The sequence below is a fragment of the Leptonychotes weddellii genome, chromosome 5, assembly GCF_054177405.1.
Source record: "Leptonychotes weddellii isolate Sample4059 chromosome 5, ASM5417740v2, whole genome shotgun sequence".
Lineage (NCBI taxonomy): Eukaryota > Metazoa > Chordata > Mammalia > Carnivora > Phocidae > Leptonychotes > Leptonychotes weddellii.
Window position 1 is genome coordinate 90,920,367 of NC_138373.1, and position 24,120 is coordinate 90,944,486.

The following is a 24,120-nucleotide window of genomic DNA, read 5'->3' on the forward strand; positions in this document are numbered from 1 at the left end:
CCAAAAGTAAGCTTTTTATTTTTTAACATTTATTTATTTATAGGGGTGCCTGGGTGGCTCATTCGGTTAAGCATCTGCCTTCAGCTCAGGTCATGATCCCAGGGTCCTGGATTGAGCCTCGCATAGGGCTCCCTGCTCGGCCTGAAGCCTCTTCTCCCTCTCCCACTTCCCCTGCTTGTGTTCCCTCTCTCGCTGTGTCTCTGTCAAATAAATAAATAAAATCTTTTAAAAAAAGATTCTATAATAACAAAGCAAAACAAAGTATCAACCCCACAGTTTTATTTGTAAAGAACAAAGCATGAAAAGTCATATTTAAATGTACTTCAAAACCTGAAAAACCCACGTCAGTTTCTCTGATATGTATGTTAAAGTGCTTGATAATATCACAATACTCTTTAAATTTTATATTATGTTCAGATGAGGAAAAAAAAAATCCAGTTCTGATGCATTGTTAACAATACAAAGAAACACAATATAATTTAAATGCAGAAATGTTCATTGTTTAAAAAGATACACAGGGTACATTTATACATGGTTCAAGTGTAACACAGAGGGGTTTTTTCTATGTTTAACACCCTCATTTGATTGACAACAGGAACTCCTTACCATACCTCTCTACTGTCAACAAGATTTGGTTTGGAATAGACTGGAGCCACACACAAATACATTCAGGAAACTGGATGAAGTGTGATTCTCTCCCACATAACCCAAGGATGCCCTGGGTTCCTTCAAATGAAGAGAAACTTTTTGATACATGTTTTTTTCACTCTGGTGTCAACTGCTCAATGTGATACATTTCTGGAGCTAATCTTTATTCTGTCCTTGAGAGGATGATCAGCTCAAGGAAGATCTAGGAGGATGAGTTTCTTCTTGGATTCCTCTGATCACATCATCAGCACCCTCTTCAAAAAAGCTTGGAAATCCAAGAGATTTAGAAATGTATTTTAATAGGAGTAAGAGACCTAGAAGTTTATTATTCGTTTCCGTCTCTTTTTAAGCTAAGTAAGTAACAAATACTTATGTAAGGAACAGGGGCTTCCAAAGAAACTGATGACCTGGAAACAGCATTCACTTCATAAAAGTAGAGAGGAGTTCGAGACTCCATTCTCAATCAATGAAGGTGTGTTAATACTGAAATATAAATAGCTAAGGGTCAGATTGTCCTTTCAACATGGTGAAAAGGATAGTTTCTGTAAACCTCACAGAGAAAATACAAGTGAAAATCCACTAAAAAATCGTAATTCTTAGCAGAAAGAAGATATTTCAATTAAGAGCTACACTCTCAATGCTGTCAAATAAATATTTCCCTGGGGATCTGAGGTCCTCGTCTGTTGCCTCATCTTTCAAAGTATCTTAGAGGTGTCAACATATCCTACACATATACCGTTAAGTATCGTCTCTACCTCTCTTTCACTTACATTTGCATACAACAGTGCTTTATTCCAAAAAAAGGAAATACAAGCAATTCAGTTATTTCCCCATATCATTCATGTAGTAGGACAGAAGTTCATGAAAATGTTTTTTTAAAAAAAGACATGTTAAAGTAAATACACAGGGTTACAAAGGTTCAAAAATGTGTGAAACACTGAAAATAAATTTTAGAGGGAAATTGCAAACTTTTGCAGGTTTCAGTTTCTTATATAAAATTCTTGCTCCCAGTGGGAAAGAGAAAGAGGAAGAACTTTTATTCTCTGTAGGCCTACTTCACCCCAACTAGAATCCCACTTTATGCTACTCCACACCCCACATGGAGCCTCAGTCAGTTTTAAGGCGCTAATGAGCCCCACCCAGGGCACTGCTTTCTGGGCTCACACACTGTCCCACCACTGTATCAGAAAGGTTGAGATTCGGAGTTTCAGGACATCTGGAAAACACTTGGAAATTAGATGTTTCAAGAGGTAATATTTTTGGCAATTTCATTTTAAAACAATTTCCTCTCAAGCTATTATTATATGAAAATACTAATTGTGGTTCCGGGCACTACTTTTAATTTATTCTGAGGAAAAAAAGTCAATTACAAAATTGATTTTTACTTAAACTCTGAGGTGTGATTATGAAGCAATATACTAATTAAAAAATTAATATACCAAAAAGGATACCTCTAACTGGGTATGGTCCTTCCAAAGGTCAGCTATAGACATTTATTCTAAGGGTTCTGCCTCTGTCCTGCTCAAAATATTCTGGTATTGGCTTAGAGGTAGTTATAAGCCACATAAGAACGAAGTCTTATTTCTTTAGAATTGTTTCTTTTGTGACCTCAAACTCTGCTTAAGCATCCTTTTTCATCAAGTTGTATCCTAAGGACATTTTGTTTCCAAATATTAAATTTCTTCTAAAAGGCCAAGATTTACCATAACTGGCAACAGAAGAATGGGCTGTAGGCCATCCAAGCATCTTGCAAGGAGGTCCCCACAGGTTTGGAGCCCTGGCTGTTAATCACTGGAATAACTATATGGGCTCCTCAGGTAACCAATTTAAAGGGTCCAGCATTCTAGAGGAGGTGTCAGTTCTGGTGTGATTGTTTCTTTTGAAATCGGTTATTTCCACTGTAATGGTCATACTACACAAAGTGGGATAAAACTTTAGGTGTAACTCTTTTTTGGGGTACTTTTTAATGTAATAGCTTTATTCACAGGCCCCAAATCCAATTTTGCTCCTAGTTTTTGTAATGGATGTAATTCTCAACCACTTGAGAACAATTTGTTAAAATGAATGTTAATCCTTATAAATGATTCTTACAAACGAATATTAACAGTGATTTTCCTACCTGTTTAGGTATGGGTAAAGATCTAGGGGTAGAAAGACTATTCATATGAATGCCTCCTCAGAGCTCAGTCTCATGCAGCCTTGGTGTTAATAAAAGACACGAGCTCTAGAGTCTGGTTGTTGTCACTGACCAGCCGTGGGGTATTTAGCCTCTCTGATCAAGCGTTCCCATCTATAAAATGATGACTCAATGCTAGCACGCTAACCTAAGTCATCTCTCAGCTGCCCAGAGTGTGCCAGAGGCATGGCCTTCTAAGAAAGGTACCAAGAATAAAACCCTGCACTGATCATTCTGTGGTGTCTGATCACTGCAACACAAGAACCCCATGTTAAATAGGGTCTGGATGCCTCCCATGATAGACTTTCCAGGTCCTTGGAAGAGCTACACCAATGCAGACAGCCCTTAGCCTCAGGCGAGCAAATCTCCAGGCTACCCAGGTCACCCAGAATCATCTTCTTAAAGCCCTTCCATGGGCTTCTAAATGCTGCCTTCAACTCCCCCGGTGCTCCTGGATTACTAAGTCACTGGTTAAAAGGGGATGTGCCTTGGTGACCCCGGCTGAATACAGTGTTTGATAAAGGGAGTGAGGCACTTGTTTCATTAGTTTCTTCCTCCAGGAAATAAGTGGAACAATACTGTTGGCTAAGCCCAGGACCCTCAAGACTGTACAAGGGTCCTGAGAGGCCATGGCTTTGCTCCTCAGCCACAACTGGGAATAAACCCCGGAGCTCTGCTGAGGCAATTTCACCACTAACAATGTGCAAATGCCTAATGAGTTACAGGACCTACTATAAACGAAGACCCAAGGTAACTGGCTAACCCCACATTTATTTAACTTCCTTATAAAATACCAAGCTGGAAAGCTACTCACAATGTTTGGTCTTTCAAAACTGATGCCTCTTGTTCTGCTTCCATTTTTGTCAGTCTGTGCTGCCCTGGCTTTTACCTTCTCAGGGCCAGTTGTTTTATATTATTACCCTTTCTTAAAAAGGAACATAAAACTTGCCCTGAAACACCCAGAAAGGGTTCATTCTTGCTCTTTCCCTCTGTTATTTGCATTATCATGGTCAACAAATACTTTCACAAAAACATTCCAAGCTACGCAGAGCCCTCCTCCTCCTTAGACATTCCTTCCATTTCCTGAGAGGGGGATGGGCACAGGAAGAAGGGAGGGGAGGGGTGAATGGAACCTAACAAAGACAGGGTTTGAGATTACCCTTGAGGTAAGGAACTGCTGCAGGGGTCAGATGGCCAAATTATAAGTACAGAATCAAACTGCCGTTTGCAGTTCTTATAACTATGAGACCAACACTCTGAAATTCACATCTCTTCAAAGTACCTCACATAACAAGAATAAAAATGCCAAGAATGAAGTTAGTCTAGGCTAATCTTTCCAAAGTGTAAAGAAGTTATAATCCTACAATTTAACATACTTTTCAGGGCTTTGTGTGTTCTCTTTCCAGTTCAGCCAAGCTCCTGGGGTCCAGTATTTAAAATATTTGAATCATATCTTTATCTTGTGCCGACGGAAAAATTTTTCCAAAAGGCTGGAAAAGTGACTTAATTCAAATGTATGAAACCATTTGTAACCTAAAAAAAAATGTAAGTGAGGACTATCATGTACAGTAGGTAAAGCTGTTCACATTCACAATACAAAGGATCGGACACACCAGGATGGATGGCTATGACATAACAATGCATTCTGGGTTCCTCTGTGATACCTGGAGGGAAAAAAAAGCCTGACTGGGTTGCACTGTAATTACATGTTTACTGGCTTCTTCCTGGCTAGCACCACTCTTCCCCTCCCCAACTCCCAATGCGGTTAAGCTACTTATTTTAAGTCACAGGAATATTCAATCTAAGAAAAGTATCTTATTAGAGTAATATAATTTCTTAAAGAAGATAGCATATTTACACACATCTAACACATGAAAATACTCTATTTTATACTAAATTCCAGGTTCAAATGAACTACAATACAGCATTTTGCCTTGTCTGTAGTGTGAGGATTGTTCAAATTGGGGAATACAGTGTGTTGCCCCTGCACTGACTCACTCCCTTGTCAGACAAGTCCAAATCAGTTCCCATAGTTGGGGAAGGCTCAGGAACAAGGGGTCTGGACTGAGCGTTTCTAGCCATGTGGGTTACACATCCACACCTTTGATGAGTGAGCCTTCCAAGACTATGGTGAAGTCCTGAATGGTCTGCAGAATGCGGATGAGAGAGTTGACAGTCATGCGGTCTCGCAGGAGGGCGCTTTCCTCGTACATTCGGGTAATGGCAGGACACTCAGCTAAGAGTGGGATCCACTGTGGGAGCAGGCGATCCCTACAGATTCAAAGAGAAAGAAGTCCTGAGCTCTGCTGACCTTGCTGCAGAACAACACACACGTTAGAGCTTTCAATGGGAAGGCGCGGGGTTGGACAGAGCAAAACCTAGTCAAGTTTGGAGGTCAGCAGAGAGGAGACCAAAGTCAAGAATTTGGAAATTTGCTGGTTAAAAAGATAACAGTACTGAGACAGTGTAAGCTAATGGGAAAACCCAAGAGATTGTAAAAGTAAGTCTGGACAAATCGGCCATAAGGACTTAACCACATTAAAGAGATTCTGTATTCTGATTTAACACTTTATTATTTTTTAAAGATTTTACTTATTTATTTGACAGAGAGAGCGAGAGAGCACAAGCAGGGGGAACGGGAGAGGGAGAAGCGGGGCTTGATCCCAGGACCCTGGGATCATGACCTGAGCCGAAGGTAGATACTTAACCATCTGAGCCACCCAGGCGCCCCCGATTTAACACTTTAAAAAAAGAGGCAGAATGTCATTTTGTATCTCTCTTTTACAGGGGTGTTACTCAGACATCTGTGGCAAGGCATGCCAAAGTATACTGACCCTATGGGAAGAAAGACTACATTAAATAGTTGGGACTAACATTTTTAAAAGACTAACACAACATAACATAACATCCATACCTTATATAAGGTAAGGAACAAAAAGCAGAAAAACATTAAGTAGATTTTATAAACCTACAGAGGGGCTGCAGTGGTCTAATTAATCAGAACAGTAAAGATACAAAAGAAGATAAGGATCACGTTCAAAAGGAATTTTCTTTCTTTCTTTCTTTCTTTTTTAAAAGATTTTATTTATTTGACACGGAGAGAGAAAGAACAAGTAGGCCGAGCAGCAGGCAGAGAGAGAGGGAGGAGGAGGCTCTCCACTGAGCGGGGAGCCGGACATGGGGCTCAATCCCAGGACCCGGGGATCATGACCTGAGCCAAAGGCAGACGCTTAACCGACTGAGCCACCCAGGCGCCTCCAAAAGGAATTTTAGAAGCATAGCTAAAATTGGCCCCTCTTATTAAGAAGAAATAAAGAACTTGGTTCTGTAAACCAGTTGTTTCAGGACAACATCTCAACCTTCAGTGTGTCTTTTTTTTTTTTGAGAGAGAAAGCGCAGGAGGGGAGGGAGGGAGGGTCAGAGGGAGAAGCAGACTCCTCGCTGAGCAGAGAGCCCGATGGTGGGACTCGATCCCAGGACTCCAGGATCATGATCTGGGCCCAAGGCAGACATTTAACTGACGTGAGCCACCCAGGTGCACAACCTTCAGTGTGTACTGATTAAACTCTGACATTAGTTATCTGTCACTAAGTACCTAAGATGTCCTTACTGAGCATCCCTCAATATGCCTTTCTTTTTTAAGTTTATTTTTTGTAGTAATCTCTACACCCAAAAGGGGGCTCAAACTCACAACCCTGAGATTAAGAGTCACATGCTCTTCTGAGCCAGCCGGGTGCCCCACAATATGCCTTTCATGACAACAGCAGCCATAACTAGGCCATCTTGAATCTCGTTGGGGAGCCAGGGCTGTAGGAAAAAACAAACACTGCACAGATAACTTAAAAAGAATCTTCTTCTTGGGATGCCTGGGTGGCTCAGTCCATTGAGCATCTGACTCTTGATTTTGGCTCAGGTCATGATCTCAAGGTTGTGAGATTGAGCCCTGTGTTGGAATATACACTCAGCGGGTAGTCTGCTTGAGATTCTCTCTCTCCCTCGCCCTCTGCCCCTCCCCTGTACTTTCTCTTTCTCAAATAAAGAAATCTTAAAAAAAAAAAAAATTATTCTGAAGGTCTACGTGTTTCATTTCTTACAATTCTGACAGCTGTTTTAAAATTAATCATTGTGCAGCTCCTATGTGTCATTTTCCAAAAATACAGGGGTAGGAAATTGTCTTAAAGACTTTATATAGTTAAGAATTATTTATATAGAAAAAAATTAGTATGAATTCTATAATGTTCTTAAATTTAAAGTAATACGGTGGTATATTGTAAATATATGTATGTGTATGTGCTGGTGTGTCAAATTCCTTACAAACTACCTATCACCTATCTGCCCACCTTTGGGGCCAGTGTAGTGTAATGGTTGGGAGCTGAGGCTCTCTAATGAGACTGGGTATGAATCTTGGCTCTGCCTCTTTCTAGATGTGTGACCTTGGGAAAGTTGGTTAACTTAGCTATGCCTCATCTATTTTCTGCTTTCTCATCTACACAATGAGGGTACAGCTCATTGCGTAGATGAGAAAACAGCTGCTACTTCATGTAGCGTAACAGTGAAGTGACAGGAGGATTAAATGAGATAATGAATGTAACGTACTTAGCATAGTGCCAATACATAGCAAGTACCCAACAAACAGTAGTCTCCTAAGAAAACTAGGAATGAAAGAAGCCCAGGGGAGAGCTCTGGAAGGGGCATGATCTGGCATAACCCCTTCTGGACTCTTGTTCAACACGTAACAAATATAGGGAAAGTCAAGAGCTGGCTTTATACCGTGTTCCAAGGCAAACTAAAATCTGGAATTTGCCGTCCTTCCCAATGTTCCTGGGTGCAGTATTAATAGCATTTACATAGTGGCAGAAGGTTTTGCAGGATGATTTCTGAATAAGGACATCATCTTCATTGTCTAGAATCTGGTCAGTGGTTTCAAAATAAGCAACTGCTTTCTCTGGGGAAGGAAGTCAGAATCATATAATAATAGACATTAATACTTCATATACAGAAAGATTAATCACTTAGTTTATTCTGGAAACACTATTGATGCTTTGCATTATAGCCAGTTCAGAAACCAAAATCATTACTTTATCACTGGTTTCAAGAAGAATTCCAGAGGTCCATGTTTCACAGTGGAACAATATACTCCCAGGAGTTTATTTTCTAATCTAGACTGCATTCCAGAAGGGTAGAAAGTTTACTCTCTTTAGAATACCTTCAAGCAATGGAAATTGGCAAAAAAGAAAAAAAACGGACTCCTCTGTCAAGATTAGAATCTTCTAGGAGTAACTAGCAAATATACAGTAGCCATTAAGATGGTGCCCTCTGTTCTGGTTACAGAATGGCTGGCTAACACTTTGCAACAAAATCCTTGAAACAGAACTGATTCAGGAAATCTGAGGAAGGGATATGTATACACATACCAGAAACAGGAGCAGTAAGATTCTAGGCATTCCAAAAGAAAAAAAAATGCCTAGCTCTCTCAACCTTTTCTTTGTCTAAAAATTCTAAGTTGGATAAAATCAACTACTTCATCTAGACTATATTTACAAGACACAAAATGATTGATCACCCCTTTAAAAAAACTGGGAATTCTAGAAGAACTGCATACCAAAATAAAGATTACAAAGCTTATTTAGCAAGCTAGAGCAGCATACTCCAACAGAATTTTCTGTAATGAATGAGATGTTCTATATCTGCAAGGTTCAATTTAGTAGCTCCTAGGTTAAGGCAGGTGTGACTAAGGAAGTGAATTTTAAATTTAATCAGTTTAAATTTAAATAGCCACATGTAGCTAGTGGTTACCATACTGGACAGCATAAAGCTAGAGTAATCCTTCTAAAACAGAAGTTACATTATGTCACTCACTCCTTGGCTCAAAGCCTTCCAATGACTTCCTATTTCAATCATGATAAAGACCAAAGTTCTTCCAATGACCTAGATGGCCCTAAAGCACCTGGCTCTGGCAGTAAACAGCCCTCTTCCCCAATATCCTCTTAGTCTCTTGTCTCCCTCACTCTGCCCCATCACATTAGTCTTGCTATTCCATGAAAAGGCCAAGCACACCACTCCCAGCTTGGGGCCTCTCCCTGGCAGTTCTCTCAGCCCCCAGTGTTCTTTTCCCAGATAGTCACATGGCTCGACTAACTTCCTTAGAGTCTTTGCTCAAATGTCACCTTGTCCACAAAGCGTATAACCACCCCACTTAGAAGAGCACTCTCCACTCCATGTCCTGTCACTCTGCTCTATTTTTTTCCACATCAAACATAGCTTTGTAACATACTAGATGAAATGCGTACTTGTTATGTTTTTGTGCATTGTCTGGGTTCCTGTCCCCACCAGAATGTAAGTTTGTCAACCATAGAGATTTTTGTGTTTTACTTATCTCTTGATGTATATCTTTTTTTTTTAAAGTAAGCTCTATGCCCAACGTGGGGCTTGAACTCATGACCCTGAGATCAAGAGTCCCATGCTCTACCAACTGAGCCAGCCAGCTGTCCCTTGATGTATATCTTGAGTATCTAGAATAGTGTCTGGAATATTATGGACACTGTAAATATTTGTTGAATGAATGAAAAGCAAAGATACTGCTAATTTGATATTTATTTTAAAAAATGTACTCCCTTGTTACTAACCCTTATTTGCTTAAACTCCTGGGTCTTCGAGTTTTCTAAGAAACATTTCAGTGACCTTACAATAATATACACTCGCTTTAATTTACCTATGAAGTCCCAGATGAAGACATTCTTGTGAAAGATGCGGGCAGATTTGAACCCATGATGGAAGACTTGTTCAAGTGCCACAACCAGTCCATTTTCTCCACACAGCAACACTGTGAGGCTTCCTCTCTGTGGAGCAAAACACACAGTGCCAAAGGATGATCGGCCGCATCTATGTTTAACAAGATGCTAGAAGAGGTGCTGAGGACTGCTATGAAGCTTGTTTTTATAGCTATGAGAAAGCTTAAAAATAAAAATTAACATACCCTCTACTGCCTTATGGATCATGTGTAAAAATGGCTTTAAAATCCTATATATTAAGTTTTATAGATCATCATACCTCTTTTTCAGGTTTGTGAAAATGTTTCACAATATTATTCACAGCTTCTCCAATTCCTTCTTGGATCTGTCCAGCATTGGGTTCTGAAAAAATAATGAACAGTGCCTGAATTCTCATGCAAGGGAAATAAACTAAAGTACTATGGGGTATCACCTGTGTCCACCAGGCAGGGAACACTTCACCACAGCAGGCTGGCTTGTCAGGGGCCCAGTGAAACTTGCCTTAGGCCAGTTCGGCCCAGTGGGAGGCATCTTAGCACAAAGGAAAAGAATCCAACAGACTCCTAGATTCAAATTCCAACTTTACCACTTGCAATTTATAACCTTGGTTAGATGTCAAATTTCTTCTGAGTTTGAATTTCCTCAGCTTTAGCTAAAATAGGGAAAATATACACCTCATGGGTCACTGGGAAAGGTGAATGAGATATTACAGGTGTTATTCACCTGGCATGGTACCTGTCACAAAGTGCTAGCAAGATCCTGGATCTGAGGAGTGAGGTGGGAAAGACCCACAGCATCATTTGCAGGTACCCTCTTATCCTACCTACCTCTGAGTCCCTTAGTGGGCAGAGACCCAGGTTTGTGAAGCTTTGAATGGCTAACCTGAAAGCTGTGTTTTTGCTATCGTGTTGAAAGTAAAGGGAAGATGCCTGGTACACTGCAGCACCCGAAGCCCAGAACTGCTTCCTTTTCTGGTACTCAGTCCATCTGGACACTGCTTCATTTGCCACCCCCCCGCCCCCCGCACATGCTTAGGCCCTGTTCTTGGGGGAGAGCGTGGTGGGCTGCCTGAATGGGATCTAAACTGCCTTTGCCGCCCAAACCCCAAGAATGGTTAAAAAAATAAAAAGATAGTAAACAGATTTTAGGGATAGAAGTAGGTAGGTAACAAGAGAAAAAATTAAATATTTGGTAATTTCTTATGGTGATTAACTATTAAATTTAATTTACATGTCACACCATAAAGGACAAACTACACATTTTAGTGTTTAAGAATCTTCGAATTCATACTGCTGGAGGATTTCTTGCATAAAACATTCTTCAGGTAGAACTCAAGTTTTTCTACACCAATGCATAAAAATTGTAAATGGGAACCTCTAATGATTGAAGGACTAGAGCATAGAGCTTACTTTAAAAAAAAAAGATATACATCAAGAGATAAGTAAAACACAAAAATCTCTATGGTTGACAAACTTACATTCTGGTGGGGACAGGAACCCAGACAATGCACAAAAACAACAAGTATGTGGCCTCTTCAGCTGCTAGTTACTTTTTCCTTTCTCTAAATATATTTTTTTAATTTTTATTTTTTTAAAAGTAATCTCTATGTACAACATGGGGCTCAAACTCATGACCCCAAGATCAAGAGTCATATGCTCTACCGACTAAGCCAGCCAGGCACCCCTGAATATTTTCTTTTTTAAACAGGAAGACCTTGGGGCGCCTGGGTGGCTCAGCTGGTTAAGCATCTGCCTTCAGCTCAGGTCATTATCTCAGCGTCCTCGGATTGAGCCCCAAGAAGGGGTCCCGGCTCAGTGGAGCCTGTTTCTCCCTCTCTCTCTGCCTCTCCCCTTGCTCATGCTCTCTCTCTCTCTCTGTCTCAAATGAATAAAATCTTTAAAAATAAACATGAAGATGTATTTTGAAAACTTTTATTCATTCTAAAATAGCACTGTACTAATCCGTTGTATTTTATTTTTAAAGATTTAATTTATTTATTTTTTAAAAGATTTTATTTATTTATTTGACAGAGACACAGCGAGAGAGGGAACACAAGCAGGGGGAGTGGAAGAGGGAGAAGCAGGCTCTCTGCAGAGCAGGGAGCCCGATGTGGGGCTTGATCCCAGGACCCTGACCTGAGCCGAAGGCAGACGCTTAACGACAGAGCCACCCAGGCGCCCATAAAGATTTTATTTTTAAGTAATCTCTAAACCCAACATGGGGCTCGAACTTACAGCCCTGAGATCAAGAGGCTCATGCTCTACCGACTGAGCCAGCCAGGAGCCTCTAATCAGAAGTATTTTAAAACTGATTTATAACTTTTAGTTCTCTAAATATCACCTTGCACACACTGTGAGAAAATGCCAATTACCCATCTCTGAATCTCAGGTTATTTAAAATTTTCTACTTATTAAGGAAAGAAAATATGACCAAAGGTTAGGCCTCTTAAAATAGTAATATCCCACAAACCTGTGACTGTTTTAGAAGTTGTAATAATTTGGATGGATTGGGCTGAAATCTTTTAAGTCAGTCTTTTTTTTTTTTTAAAGATTTTTACTTTTTTATTTGACAGACACAGAGAGAGTGAGAGAGGCAACACAAACAGGGGGAGTGGCAGAGGGAGAGGGAGAAGCAGGCTTCCCGCTGAGCAGGGAGCCTGACACGGGGCTCGATCCCAGGACCCTGAGATCATGACCTGAGCCGAAGACAGACACTTAAGGACTGAGCCACCCAGGCGCCCCCTTAAGTCAGTCTTTTAAGTCAATTTAGGATTACATACAATAAATTCACCAATTTTAAGTGTGCAATTTGATGAGCTTTGACAGATGTATCATGCAACCACCACGATCATGTTGTAGAAAATTTCCATCAACCCAAAAAGCTCCCCTGTGCTCCTTTTTCAGTCAATCCCCTTCCCTAGCTCTCAACTCCTGGCAACTGATGCTCTGATTTCTATCATTATTATACTGCCTTTTCTAGAATTCAGTATAAATAGAATCATATAGCATCTAGTCTTTTGTGTCTGTTCTCTTTTAGTTAGCATAATGCTTCTGAGATTCACCCATATTGTTAGATACATCAATAGTTTGTTCATTTTTATATATTGCTGAGAAGTATGCCACTGAATAGATATAGCACATTCTGCTTATCCAATCACCAGCTGGTAGATATTGGATTATTTCCATTTTGACTATTACAAATAAACCTATGAACATGACATGGGACTGCAAGTCTTAGTGTAGCTACATGTGTTCACTTCTCATGAGTAAATACTGAGTGGGATTCTGTATCAAGTGTGTGCTAAACGTGTGTGTGTCTTTATAAGAAAGTGCCAAACTGTTTTTCCTTTGGCATTCCCACTAGCAATGTCTGAGCATTCCACTGCTCTCCATCCTCACCAATATTTGGTATTACCAGTCTTTATAATTTTAGTTTTTCTAGTGAGTGTGTGAAGTCTACCTCTGAAGGCAATAGGGAATTATGAATCAGGGGACTACTTTGAGAAAGAGTAAGGGGAATTTTTAGACTATATCATTCTAATAGTTAATATATCGCCATGTGCTAATAAATGGATAGGGACTGAAAATATCTAAGGAAACCTCTTTGTTGGTAAACTGAAAACCTCTCAGGTTCTGTTATATTCTACTTATGGCTTTATTGTCTATAGCTGAAATAAAACCACTTCACTGATAAACTTCTGTAATTTTTCACTAATCATACTGCCTCTGTTTTAGTTTTTCTGTAGCTCCTGTAATAGATTACCACAAACTTGGTGACTTAAGACAACAGAAATCGGGTGCCTGGGTGGCTCAGTTGGTTAAGCGACTGCCTTCGGCTCAGGTCATGATCCCAGGTCATTGTTCTGGAGTGCCAGAAGTCAGAAATTATCACCGGGCAGAAATCAAGGCAGGGCCACCCTCCCTCTGGAGGCTCTGTGGGAGCACATGCTCCTCACCTCTTCAAGCTTTTGGTGGTTGCTGGCATTCTCTGGCTTGCAGCTGCATCACTCCAATTTCTGCCTCCCTCTTTTAAGAATATGTGTGACCAGGGCGCCTGGGTGGCTCAGTCGTTAAGCGTCTGCCTTCGGCTCAGGTCATGATCCCAGGGTCCTGGGATCGAGTCCCACATCGGGCTCCCTGCTCAGCGGGAAGCCTGCTTCTCCCTCTCCCACTCCCCCTGCTTGTGTTCCTGTTCTTGCTGTCTCTCTCTGTCATATAATAAAATCTTAAAAAAAAAAAAAGAATATGTGTGACTGCATTTAGGGCCCACCTAGATAATCCAGGATAATCTCCCCATCCCAAGATTCTTAATTTAATCATTTACAAAGATCTTTTTTCCAAATAAAGTAACATTTACTGATTCTGGGATTAGGATCTAATACCCTTGGGAGACATTATTCAACCTACTAAAGCCCACATTAGCATAAATTGGAAGTTTATGGTAGTATTAAAGATGGCATATAAGTATAGCATCCTACCCATAGATGTCACTCCTTTATAGTATTTTATTACTTCCATAGGAACATAGGGGTAGGGAGAGGAATTTTTAGATTTTCTCTTGGAATAAGGGGCTCTGGATAGCTAGATGTAGCTCTCTGGGAGTATTGTAATAAGAACTGTCCTTATTCCTCCTTTAAGGTTGTTGTTGTTTTTGTTTTTCAAGATTTTATTTATTTGACAGAGAGAGACACAGCAAGAGAGGGAACACAAGCAGGGGGAGTGGGAGGGAGAAGCAGGCTCCCTGCTAAGCAGGGAGCCCAATGCGGGGCTCGATCCCAGGACCCTGGGATCATGACCTGAGCCGAAGGCAGACGCTTAATGACTGAGCCACCCAGGCGCCCCAGTTGTTTTTTTAAAGTACAATCCACCCCACAACATGGGGCTTGAACTCAAAACCCCAAGATCAAGAGTTGCATGCTCTACTGACTGAGCCAGCCAGGTGCCCTTCCTCCTTTAAGTTTCAGTCAAAATATTATTTACTCACATTTCCATAGTTTAATTAAAACAGAGCATGCAGTTTTTGTTTGATTTTAATATCTAAATTCTTCAGGCTTTTAATTATTTGTTAATTCTTGCCGTATTTTTTCCCTTTCCTCTCTCCTCCCTCCCTCTTTCAAATTCCGTTGGCCCAAATTAATTTTCCTCAGCTTTCTTCTTTTTAATCTTGTCACAATTCATTAATGCAACAGTTTCCTCTGAAACGACCACATGATGCCCGCAACATCTGAGGCACACTGCAAATTTAACAATCAATGGTGGTACTTACTGGTGGTTTTTCCTGTCAGTGAAGTGATGCTCAGTCTCCGAGCTGAGGTGGGGGATTTCTGTTGGGGTGGAGTCCGACACTGCTTTACCAGATCCTCATCTGCCACTGAGGTCATCAATTCCCCAATAAGGATTCTCTCCAGGCTTCCATCATCAATGCCTTTCCCCAACCACCGCCCGCATGGGAACCTTGTAGGTCAGAAAAACAACTTCTCCATCACCAGCACTTTACTAGTTTTAATCAGAATTTTTAAAATGGCACCATGGGTGAAGCCCATCATTTTAGTGCCTATGGGTTGTTTTTTAAATTTTAATTTTAAAATTTCAAACATACAGAGAAGTAGAATCGTGTAACAGACACCCATATTCTTTAATGTTTTGCTATATGCTTTGTTTTTATTTTGTGTTGAAGTATTTTATTATTTTTTTAAAAGATTTTATTTATTTGAGAGAGAGAGACACAGCGAGAGAGGAAACACAAGCAGGGGGAGTGGGAGAGGGAGAAGCAGGCTTCCCACTGAGCAGGGAGCCCGACGTGGGACTGGATCCCAGGACCCCGGGATCATGACCTGAGCCAAAGGCAGACGCTTAATGACTGGGCCACCCAGGCACCCCTGTGTTGAAGTATTTTAAAGTACATTCCATGCATCAGGACGTTTTACCCCTAAAAACACTTCAGTATGAATCTCTGAAAAATAAGGACATTCTTTCTTATATAGCCAGAAATTGTTATCACATTCAACCAAATTACAATGATTCAGTATTTTCTCATACCTAGTCTATATTAAAATACTGTGGTCAGTTCTGACAAGAATATTTTCAAACTAGAAGTTAATGTGGGAGATGAGTTATAGGAGAAAAGAGGACAATGTTTCCAAAGAGGAGTAGCAGCTGTAACTAGTAGAGTCCAAAAGATCCTTTCCTCCTACTAAATTACTTTAAGCTGCCTTTTTTTTTTTTAAATCAGTTATATCAGTCTTTTCTAACACTTGTGGACTAAGTATTAAGAGCAAACACAATTAATTTTTTAAAAGTTTTTTTGGTGGCAATTTTGTATTACATAAAAAGTAAAACTAAGGGGCGCCTGGGTGGCTCAGGTCATGATCCCAGGATCCTGGGATCAAGCCTCCCCCAACCCAGAAACTCCCTGCTCAGCAGGGGGCCTACTTCTCCTTCTCCCTCTGCAGCTCCCCCCTCCATTCATGTTGTCTCTTGCTTACTCTGCTCTCACCCTCAAATAAGTAGAAAATTTAAAAAAAGTAAAACTAAACCAAAAACCCTAAACTAAAATTCGAAGGCAGTGAGAAAGCTTCAGAAAGAAAACAGTTCTTTTTTTAAAGTTTATTTTTTTGGTAATCTCTACACCCAACATGGGGCTCAAACTCACCACCCTGAGATCAAGAGTCGCATGCTCTTCAGGCTGAGCCAGCCATGCGCCCCAGAAGAAAATAATTCTTAAACATTTTCTTGTTTAAAGAGCCTCAAAGAAAGAATTCCGAGCTCCCAAGGACATTTACTTACCTGTATGTATGTCCTGTGATCTCATTTCTGACCATGACACAATCCACTAGCCATTTGGCTAACAGTCCTGAGTTATCATGCCCAATCTGAACAGTGGTCAGCTTCCCCAAGTTCTGGCACTGGAGGGACAGGACCACAGGTTATTCAGAGCCTGATCCCACGCCCACTACCACTTAGCTTTAGTGGTGGCACTTTGGTTCCATTTAATTTAACAACTGCTGAGGACCCATCCTGCATAATGTGCTCTGCTTTGTACTAGAGAAATATATTCACATCTAATATAGCCCGTCTATGAGATAGGACACATATGGACATTAACTATCAAGTGAGGGGAGCCTTTAGAATGAGACGAATTTCAAGTGGCGATAGGATCCTATTTAGATTCAGTCACAGTGAGGTCAGGAAATAACCACAGATATAAAAAAAAATCACTGACACAGCTGTTTTTCTGTTTCTAATAAAATGCTAAGGCAGAACTGACCTCAACCCTTATCTACTAGAAGTCTTTGAAACTATCATAAAAAAAGTAGTTATCAATGTCCTTCCTGGCCATTGTTGGACAAGTACAAAAGAAAGCAATGATAAAAGAGTAAAAATAAAAGTCAATTAAATTCTGACTTTTAAATTCTGATAAAATATCACAGAACCCCCAACTGACTATGTATGGTTGAGAACATCAGAGCTATGAGTTCTTAAAGCCCTTGACTTCTTTGTATCAAGTGAGAAGGCATCATAGCCATCCAGGTGAGGGAGGAGGGCATCCTGAATTAGCTGTGGCAGGAAAGGTGGAAAGAAGTAGGCAGAAATGAGAGAGTCTGGAAACAGTAACGACTGGATTTATAATAGAGTTTATGTTCCATACTTGCTAGTCAAAGAAAAGCCAAGGGTTTTAATCTTTTATACATAATGAGTCCATTAGAGAAATAGGGCTAAAACGGGCTCTTGGGTGCGTTATGACTGAGTGGAAACTGCTATTCCCAGACCCCAAGGAACACAATAGGACATTCAGTTAGAACTACTTCCCTCCTGAAACAAGAGCACGAGTTTGTCTTCTTCCTGCATGCCAGGATCAGCCTGCAGGGGGGCTCAAAGACAAGGGGAATATTTCACCAGCTGACACCTGAAAACTGACTACAATATTGAAAGGTATTTTTGTAGAATCACTCTACAAATGTCACCATGTGGTTTACAAGCCATAAGCATGGATGTCAGCTCTCCTGTCCTTTTGTCCAGATTCAGGTAGGGAGCATTTTACCGTAAGGAAGAGAACCACTGTGGGAAAAGCATTTACTAGAATATTCCCTACTTGCCTGGTTCTGTGCTAGGCATCGGCAATCATGGAATAGGACCTAGCAAAGCCCCAACGTATTCCATTGCAAGTAGAAAAATAGAGCTTAATAATTAAAATTATAGCAATAAAAAAAATAACTGTGTTTAAGACAATTTTAGGTGTATACTCACAAAAATGATTCTGCATGCTTGAGTACTCCTTTTATTATTTGAGGAAAAATGAAAAAGTAAAACTGGAATCCTTGTGAAGAACTATGTATGACATTTTCTGCTAAGAAAGGTATTGGCTGAACCTACCTCAAAAGTCATTTCGAGGAGGTTTTTGGGAATCTGCATTACTCCCGTGTCTCCTAGCTCTCCTGATACACAGATCCAAGGGTTCGATGTGATGATCGCATTGCTCAGCTTTTTGATGGGGATGATCACTGACCTATATGGAATCACTGAAAGAACAATGCTAAAATTAAGTAAAAATTACAATAAAATTCTCCTGATAATAAAGCAAATATGTATTAATGACTCCGCTGGCTTTCATAGGTAGTTTGCTCATTATGATCTATCAAGATATACTTAAACAAAGAGATGAGATCGCCTCTTCCAGTCTAGAAAAATGAAGTCCAGTTTATAAATCACAAGTCTCAACACTTTTGATGGTTTCCATGGCATATATATCACCAGGTATGCATGGCATGCAGAGTATCACCATGGTGATATATGTAACTTCTACATTTACAAAAAAACAATCCCAGGCATTAACACCAGAATTGCCTGCTATACAGAATTTTCATTGCTTTAACATTTTAAATTTTGTTCTAAAATCAAGTATATAAATGAACATGGTTACTGATATGGTTTCGTAGGTAAAAGGGGGTGAATGACTTCTTGGACACTATCCTCTTGTTGCTAATTTTCTCAGGCAATGTTTCAGAACGTTCCCATCCCAATTTTTTTAAAAAAATATTTTATTTATTTGATATATAGAGAGAGACAGTGAGAGCAGGAACACAAGCAGGGGAGTGGGGGAGAGAGAAGCAGGCCTCCCGCCGAGCAGGACACCCGACGTGCGGTTCGATCCCAGGACCCCAGGACCAGGACCTGAGCAGAAGGCAGACACCCAACAACTGAGCCACCCAGGTGCCCCATCCCAATTTTACACCATGATAAGCAAAGCCAAGAGTAATAACCAATGCCATTCTGGACCCAACATAAAGTCTATAAACCACAATTTGGAAAGCTATCGAGGCCACTCAGGAGGTACAAGAGGAGCCCTGCGGAAAGAATCAAAATGTAGAAAGAAATCTGTGTGCACTTTTCCTTCTGAAGGCTCTTCAAAAGGCACACCACTAGATGTCACTGTCCTATCACCGTCTTTTGCTCAAACAGGATGGCTCTCTATACATTGTGCACTCCCTCCATCCTCTTTTAAAAATGGGGATGGCTCAAACACACTGGGTGCATTTTTATCCCTCAGAGTCATGCTTGGTTTTTTTTTTAAAGCAGGGTAGAATCAATTTTTGTTGGTATCCTTGGGATTTCTGCTCCTTTAGTCCTAAGAAGGGGTATTAGAAACCCTCCTTGAGGGGCGCCTGGGTGGCTCAGTTGGTTGAGCGACTGCCTTCGGCTCAGGTCGTGATCCTGGAGTCCCGGGATCGAGTCCCGCATCGGGTTCCCTGCTCTGCAGGGAGTCTGCTTCTCCCTCTGACCCTGCTCTCTCTCATTCTCTCTCTCAAATAAATGGATAAAATCTTTAAAAAAAAAAAAAAAAAAAAGAAACCCTCCTTGAAAGATCTACACATAGGATGATACACATTTATTGGACAAGGTGCCCAGATACAGCCTCAGAAAATGAGATCGTGGTTCAATGCACTCTTAGATGAGGAAAGTGAATGGGATAAATGGTTCATTTCCCTAATTTTACATAAACGACTTTCTTTATGTTGGGTGAATAACCTCCCTTTCTGTCTTTTCATTTTGGCTGAAGGAAAGGAAAATGTCGGAGGAAAGGCCATACTTTCATGGTTTAGTAATCATCAGAATCAAATGGGTTTAGAAACTGAAAGCAGAAGAGGTTAGTGCAAGACTTTATTTTAGGTGCCAAAGGCTTCTTTCATTCCTTTCACGGAGAGGATTAAAAAAGCTGCAAAAAAAAAAAAAAGGGTTTAGGGTCAGCAGTTCTGAGGCTGCAAAGGGACCACAGATGCACAAGAGTGATTACATAGAATAAGGAGAAACATTATTAAACTTAAACTATTTCTTTCATGAAGATCTCAATTCCTCGAAGAGTTACTTAAATGAAATCTATAGATATAGGCAGGATCTTAGAAATCCTAACTACCTCTGCTATTTCTTCTCTTTTAAAACTGCACATCTTGGCTTCTTTTTTAAAAAAAGAGAGAGAGAGGGAGAGAATCTCAAGCAGACTCCCCACTGAGTGGGGAGCCCCGACACAGGGCTCGATGTCACAACCCTGAGTTCATGACCTGAGCTGAAATCGAGTTGGGTGCTTAACTAAGCCGCCCAGGCACCCCTAACATCTTAGCTTCTTATACCAGCAGTAATGTACTAAACTGACTGATAGTTTAGATACTAATGGATAGTTGACAGATATTACTGGTTGGTCCAATACCCAGTTCAGCTCCATTTTTCCTTGTCTGCTTCTATCAGAAAATAGAAAGCCAAAACCTACAAATTTTTGGCCAGTGAAATGTTATATTTATTGGGATTTCTTAGAAAATCCCATTTTTCTAGCACAGGTTCTGCCCTTTCCTTCTTGGCACTCCTTCCTGCTAGAAGGTGGATTGAGAATAGCCACCTTGTGACCACGAGGTGATTAGCACACACTGAGGACTGTCTAGGAAGAGAGGGACAAAGACCCTGGGTCCATGAACGTACTATGGACTATCTTGAAACTTCTCATTATATAAGAAATATGAAACCACCTATTTTTTTTTAAGATTTTTATTTATTTATGTGACAGAGAGAGACACAGCGAGAGAGGAACACAAGCAGGGGGAGTGGGAGAGGGAGAAGCAGGCTTCCTGTGGAGCAGGGAGCTTGATGTGGGGCTCGATCCCAGGACCCTGGGAGCATGACCTGAGCCGAAGGCAGATGCTTAACGACTGAGCCACCCAGGCGCCCCGAAACAACCTATTTGTCTAAAGCACTGTTTTCCAAGTTTCTGATTCTTGCAGCAAAACACAACTCCTAACTGATAGAAGTAAAAATTCTCCAAAGTGGGGAGTGAAGAGGAGCTGCTGCACATAAGCATTAGTACTGGTGAATAGAATAAATGCTATAATTTGACTTTCTATCAAAAACACATATCCAGTCAGCATTTACTCCCTCTACAGACCGACATTATTCAGTGAGGTCTTGAAGTCTTTCTGAATCATCAAAGTTTAATGATGTTCACAGTTCTATACGTTTATTATGGTATGCTGATTTTTAAAATTTTATTTATTTTAAAGATTTTATTTATTTGACAGAGAGACACAGCGAAAGAGGAACACAAGCAGGGGGAGTGGCAGAGGGAGAAGCAGGCTTCCCGCTGAGCAGGGAGCCTGATGCAGGGCTCGATCCCAGGATTCTGGGATCATAATCTGAGCGGAAGGCAGATGCTTAACAACTGAGCCACCCAGGCGCCCCAAAATTTTTTGTGTTTTATGTAAGATACTGGACCATTTGTTTAATAAAATATTCTTTTTTTTTTTTTTTTTTTTTTAAGTAAGCTTTAGGCCCAACATGGGACTCAAACTCATGACCCTGAGGTCAAGAGTTGCACGCTCCACAGACTGAGCCAGTTAGGCGTCCCTAATCAAACATTCCTTTTTAACATCCAGCCCATTTCCTCCTGCAGACTGGGCCTTCTGGGAAGCAGATGAAGTCAGAAATCAGCATGCAAGATGTTGCTCCTGGGATCACCACGTGGCTGAGAGAGAAGCTGAGCTGTGACGCAGTCACAGTGAAGTCCTCAGCTGATCCCATAGCTTAAGTTCTGGAACAGCCCTATGATAGTCCTAGGATGCTGGCTGGCCCTGCTAGGAGGGATCATCTTGAAGGGTTGGGGGTGGGGGGGGAAGGTAGTTTGTTCTGGTGAGGCCCTCCCCACAGGGGCTGACAGCTGAGGGCTGCCTTCCCGCAGTCCTCCCAGCTGCTGGGGCACAACCTTCATTCCTAAAGAGAGGTCTGCGGCCAGCCTCACTCACAATGTCTATCTCACTGTACTATCATGTATCTCACTTTGAAAAATATAAACTCTTATTCCATTAGTTGCCTGAGCAGCTCTTCACTTAATAGCCAGTTCTCCAGACTTACTGATAGTGGTGAACACACTGGTGAAGCAGAAGTAGTCAACCGCATTGAGGGAAAGAAGATGGTAAAGAAACTGCTCTCTTTCTTCTTCACAGCGTAGAAAAGCGTAACGCTTATAAAGCTTCCTAGGAATGGGTAAGACAAGCACAAAATAATAGTGTATTTTTCACGCTTTTCATTATGTCTGGCACTAAAAATAAACACCTTCACTTAGTCTAAGCCAAATACTTTAATTTTACTTTTAGGACTCAGTCCTAAGAATATAATACAAAGTACGGGCAAGGCTTATTCACAGATGTCCACTAAAATGTTATTTGTAAAAGGAAAAGTGTATCACGGTATATGTATATATTGGAATACTGTGTGAGCATTGAAAATAAAGTTTATGAAGTGTTTTAACAACAAAACTACTACTAAAAATAGTAATTTTTATTAAGCACTTACATTTAAGCACTTTTCCAAATGTTTTATAGTTGTTGATACATTTAATCCTCATGATTACCCTATGAAGTAAGTCTACAAGCATTCTCATTTTATAAATTAGGAAAACAGAGATACAAAAAACTTAAGTATCTTGTCCAAAGTCATTCAAATAGTAAATAGTAAAGGCAGTATTTGAACGTAGCCATTCAGTCTTCACAGCTTAAACTCTTATGATATAGTGAAATGTCTATAATACACTAAACTAAAAAAAGGATGATACTGGGGAGCCTGGCTGGCTCAGGTGGAAAAGCACACAACTCTTGATCTTGGGGTTGTGAGTTCGAGCCCCAAGTTGGGTGTAGAGATTACTTAAAAATAAAATCTTAAGAAAAAAAAAAAAAAAGGATACTGAATTGTAAATACAGTATAATCTTAACTAAGAGAGCATGCACAGAAGAAAGTACAGAAGAAAACGTGAAATACTTGGTATTTACCTTTATATAGTGGGATTTTCTTCTTCTTTAAGTAAGCTGTATACCCAACGTGGGGCTCGAACTCATGACCCAAGATCAAGAGTTGCATGCTCTACCAACTGAGCCAGCCAGGTGTGCAACTATATGTATGTATGTATGTATTTGTAAGTAAACTCTGCGCCACATGTGGGGCTTGAACTCATGACCCTGAGATCAAGAGTCGCATGGCTCTACTTACTAAGCCAGCCAGGTACCCCCAGGCACCCAACCTTTATGTAGCACTTTATGTACTTTGGCCACAGTGGCCATGACTGATTTATAACGGGCAGGGATGGGTGAGGGGAGTAACCAGTTTCAGAGAATAAGATTAGGTTCACAGGTTATACCTCACTTTGCATTCTTTATCAAACCTACTCTTTGGACATTATGACTCATCTTAAAATGCTCTAGGGGGTAAGTAGCCCAATCGATGATGTGTACAAACGCAAAACTACAAAAAGAATGTTACCATGATGAGATTCCAACACACAGTCTTGAGATCTTTGAGATCTTTGTTGAATTTTTTGCATAGCTTTGCTCTAGAGACCTAAGTCCTCAGCCTTCAAATTAGGTCTAACATATATATTATATAGATGATGCATTTTATCTAAGAGGGTTTCTTGATGGAGTAAAGGGAAACCTATTAAAACAGTTAACAATTAAGTAACATGCATTTGATTGCTGTCCTGGCTCTAAACTATTGAATGTAAGCATTGGCAAGACTCTCAAAAGAAACCTGTTAATGCGGACTTTTTTTTTGCTACTTCAGGTTTTGTTGTGATCTTTATGATATAAGGTTTACATAAATTCAACCTATATTTTGGATATTACTGTCAGCTTGTGTGGACTAGTTAGCTTTTTTTCTGGTTGAGAACAGAGCAATCTGGCCTTTGGCTGTCAAGTATGGTGTGTCCTCCCAGGTAAAATCAAATACTATGTCAAACCATGGAGTTTCCAACGCACATGCCTGTTAGAAAGGAAGAACACACGTGCACAGGAGTCAGCAATTCATGCTTAAGCTGCCAGTCTGCCAGCTTATGCAATCTGCTTTGCAGACACACAGGTCACAGAAGCAGAAATGTCTAAGAGGCTGTCTCTTACTTGGTGAGCAGCTGGTTGGAGAGCAACTGCTTGAGATGCTGGGACAAGAGCTTCTTTTCTAGAGACAGTCTTATCCATGCCCGAGCTCGTCCGACGTCAGTCTT

The 24,120-nt window shown here is 40.6% G+C and overlaps 1 protein-coding gene across 1 annotated transcript in view; it reads right to left on the reverse strand.

Moving 5' to 3' along the window:
- Window positions 1-259: 259 nt before the first annotated feature.
- Window positions 260-24,120, reverse strand: part of DENND5B (DENN domain containing 5B) — a 179,309-nt gene continuing 155,448 nt past the window's right edge. The window contains 9 exon segments of the mRNA XM_081818948.1: window positions 260-5,095; window positions 7,595-7,769; window positions 9,537-9,663; window positions 9,875-9,957; window positions 14,860-15,047; window positions 16,380-16,498; window positions 17,967-18,112; window positions 21,984-22,105; window positions 24,017-24,117. Coding sequence (XP_081675074.1) covers window positions 4,912-5,095; window positions 7,595-7,769; window positions 9,537-9,663; window positions 9,875-9,957; window positions 14,860-15,047; window positions 16,380-16,498; window positions 17,967-18,112; window positions 21,984-22,105; window positions 24,017-24,117 — 1,245 coding nt within the window. The 3' untranslated portion in view covers window positions 260-4,911.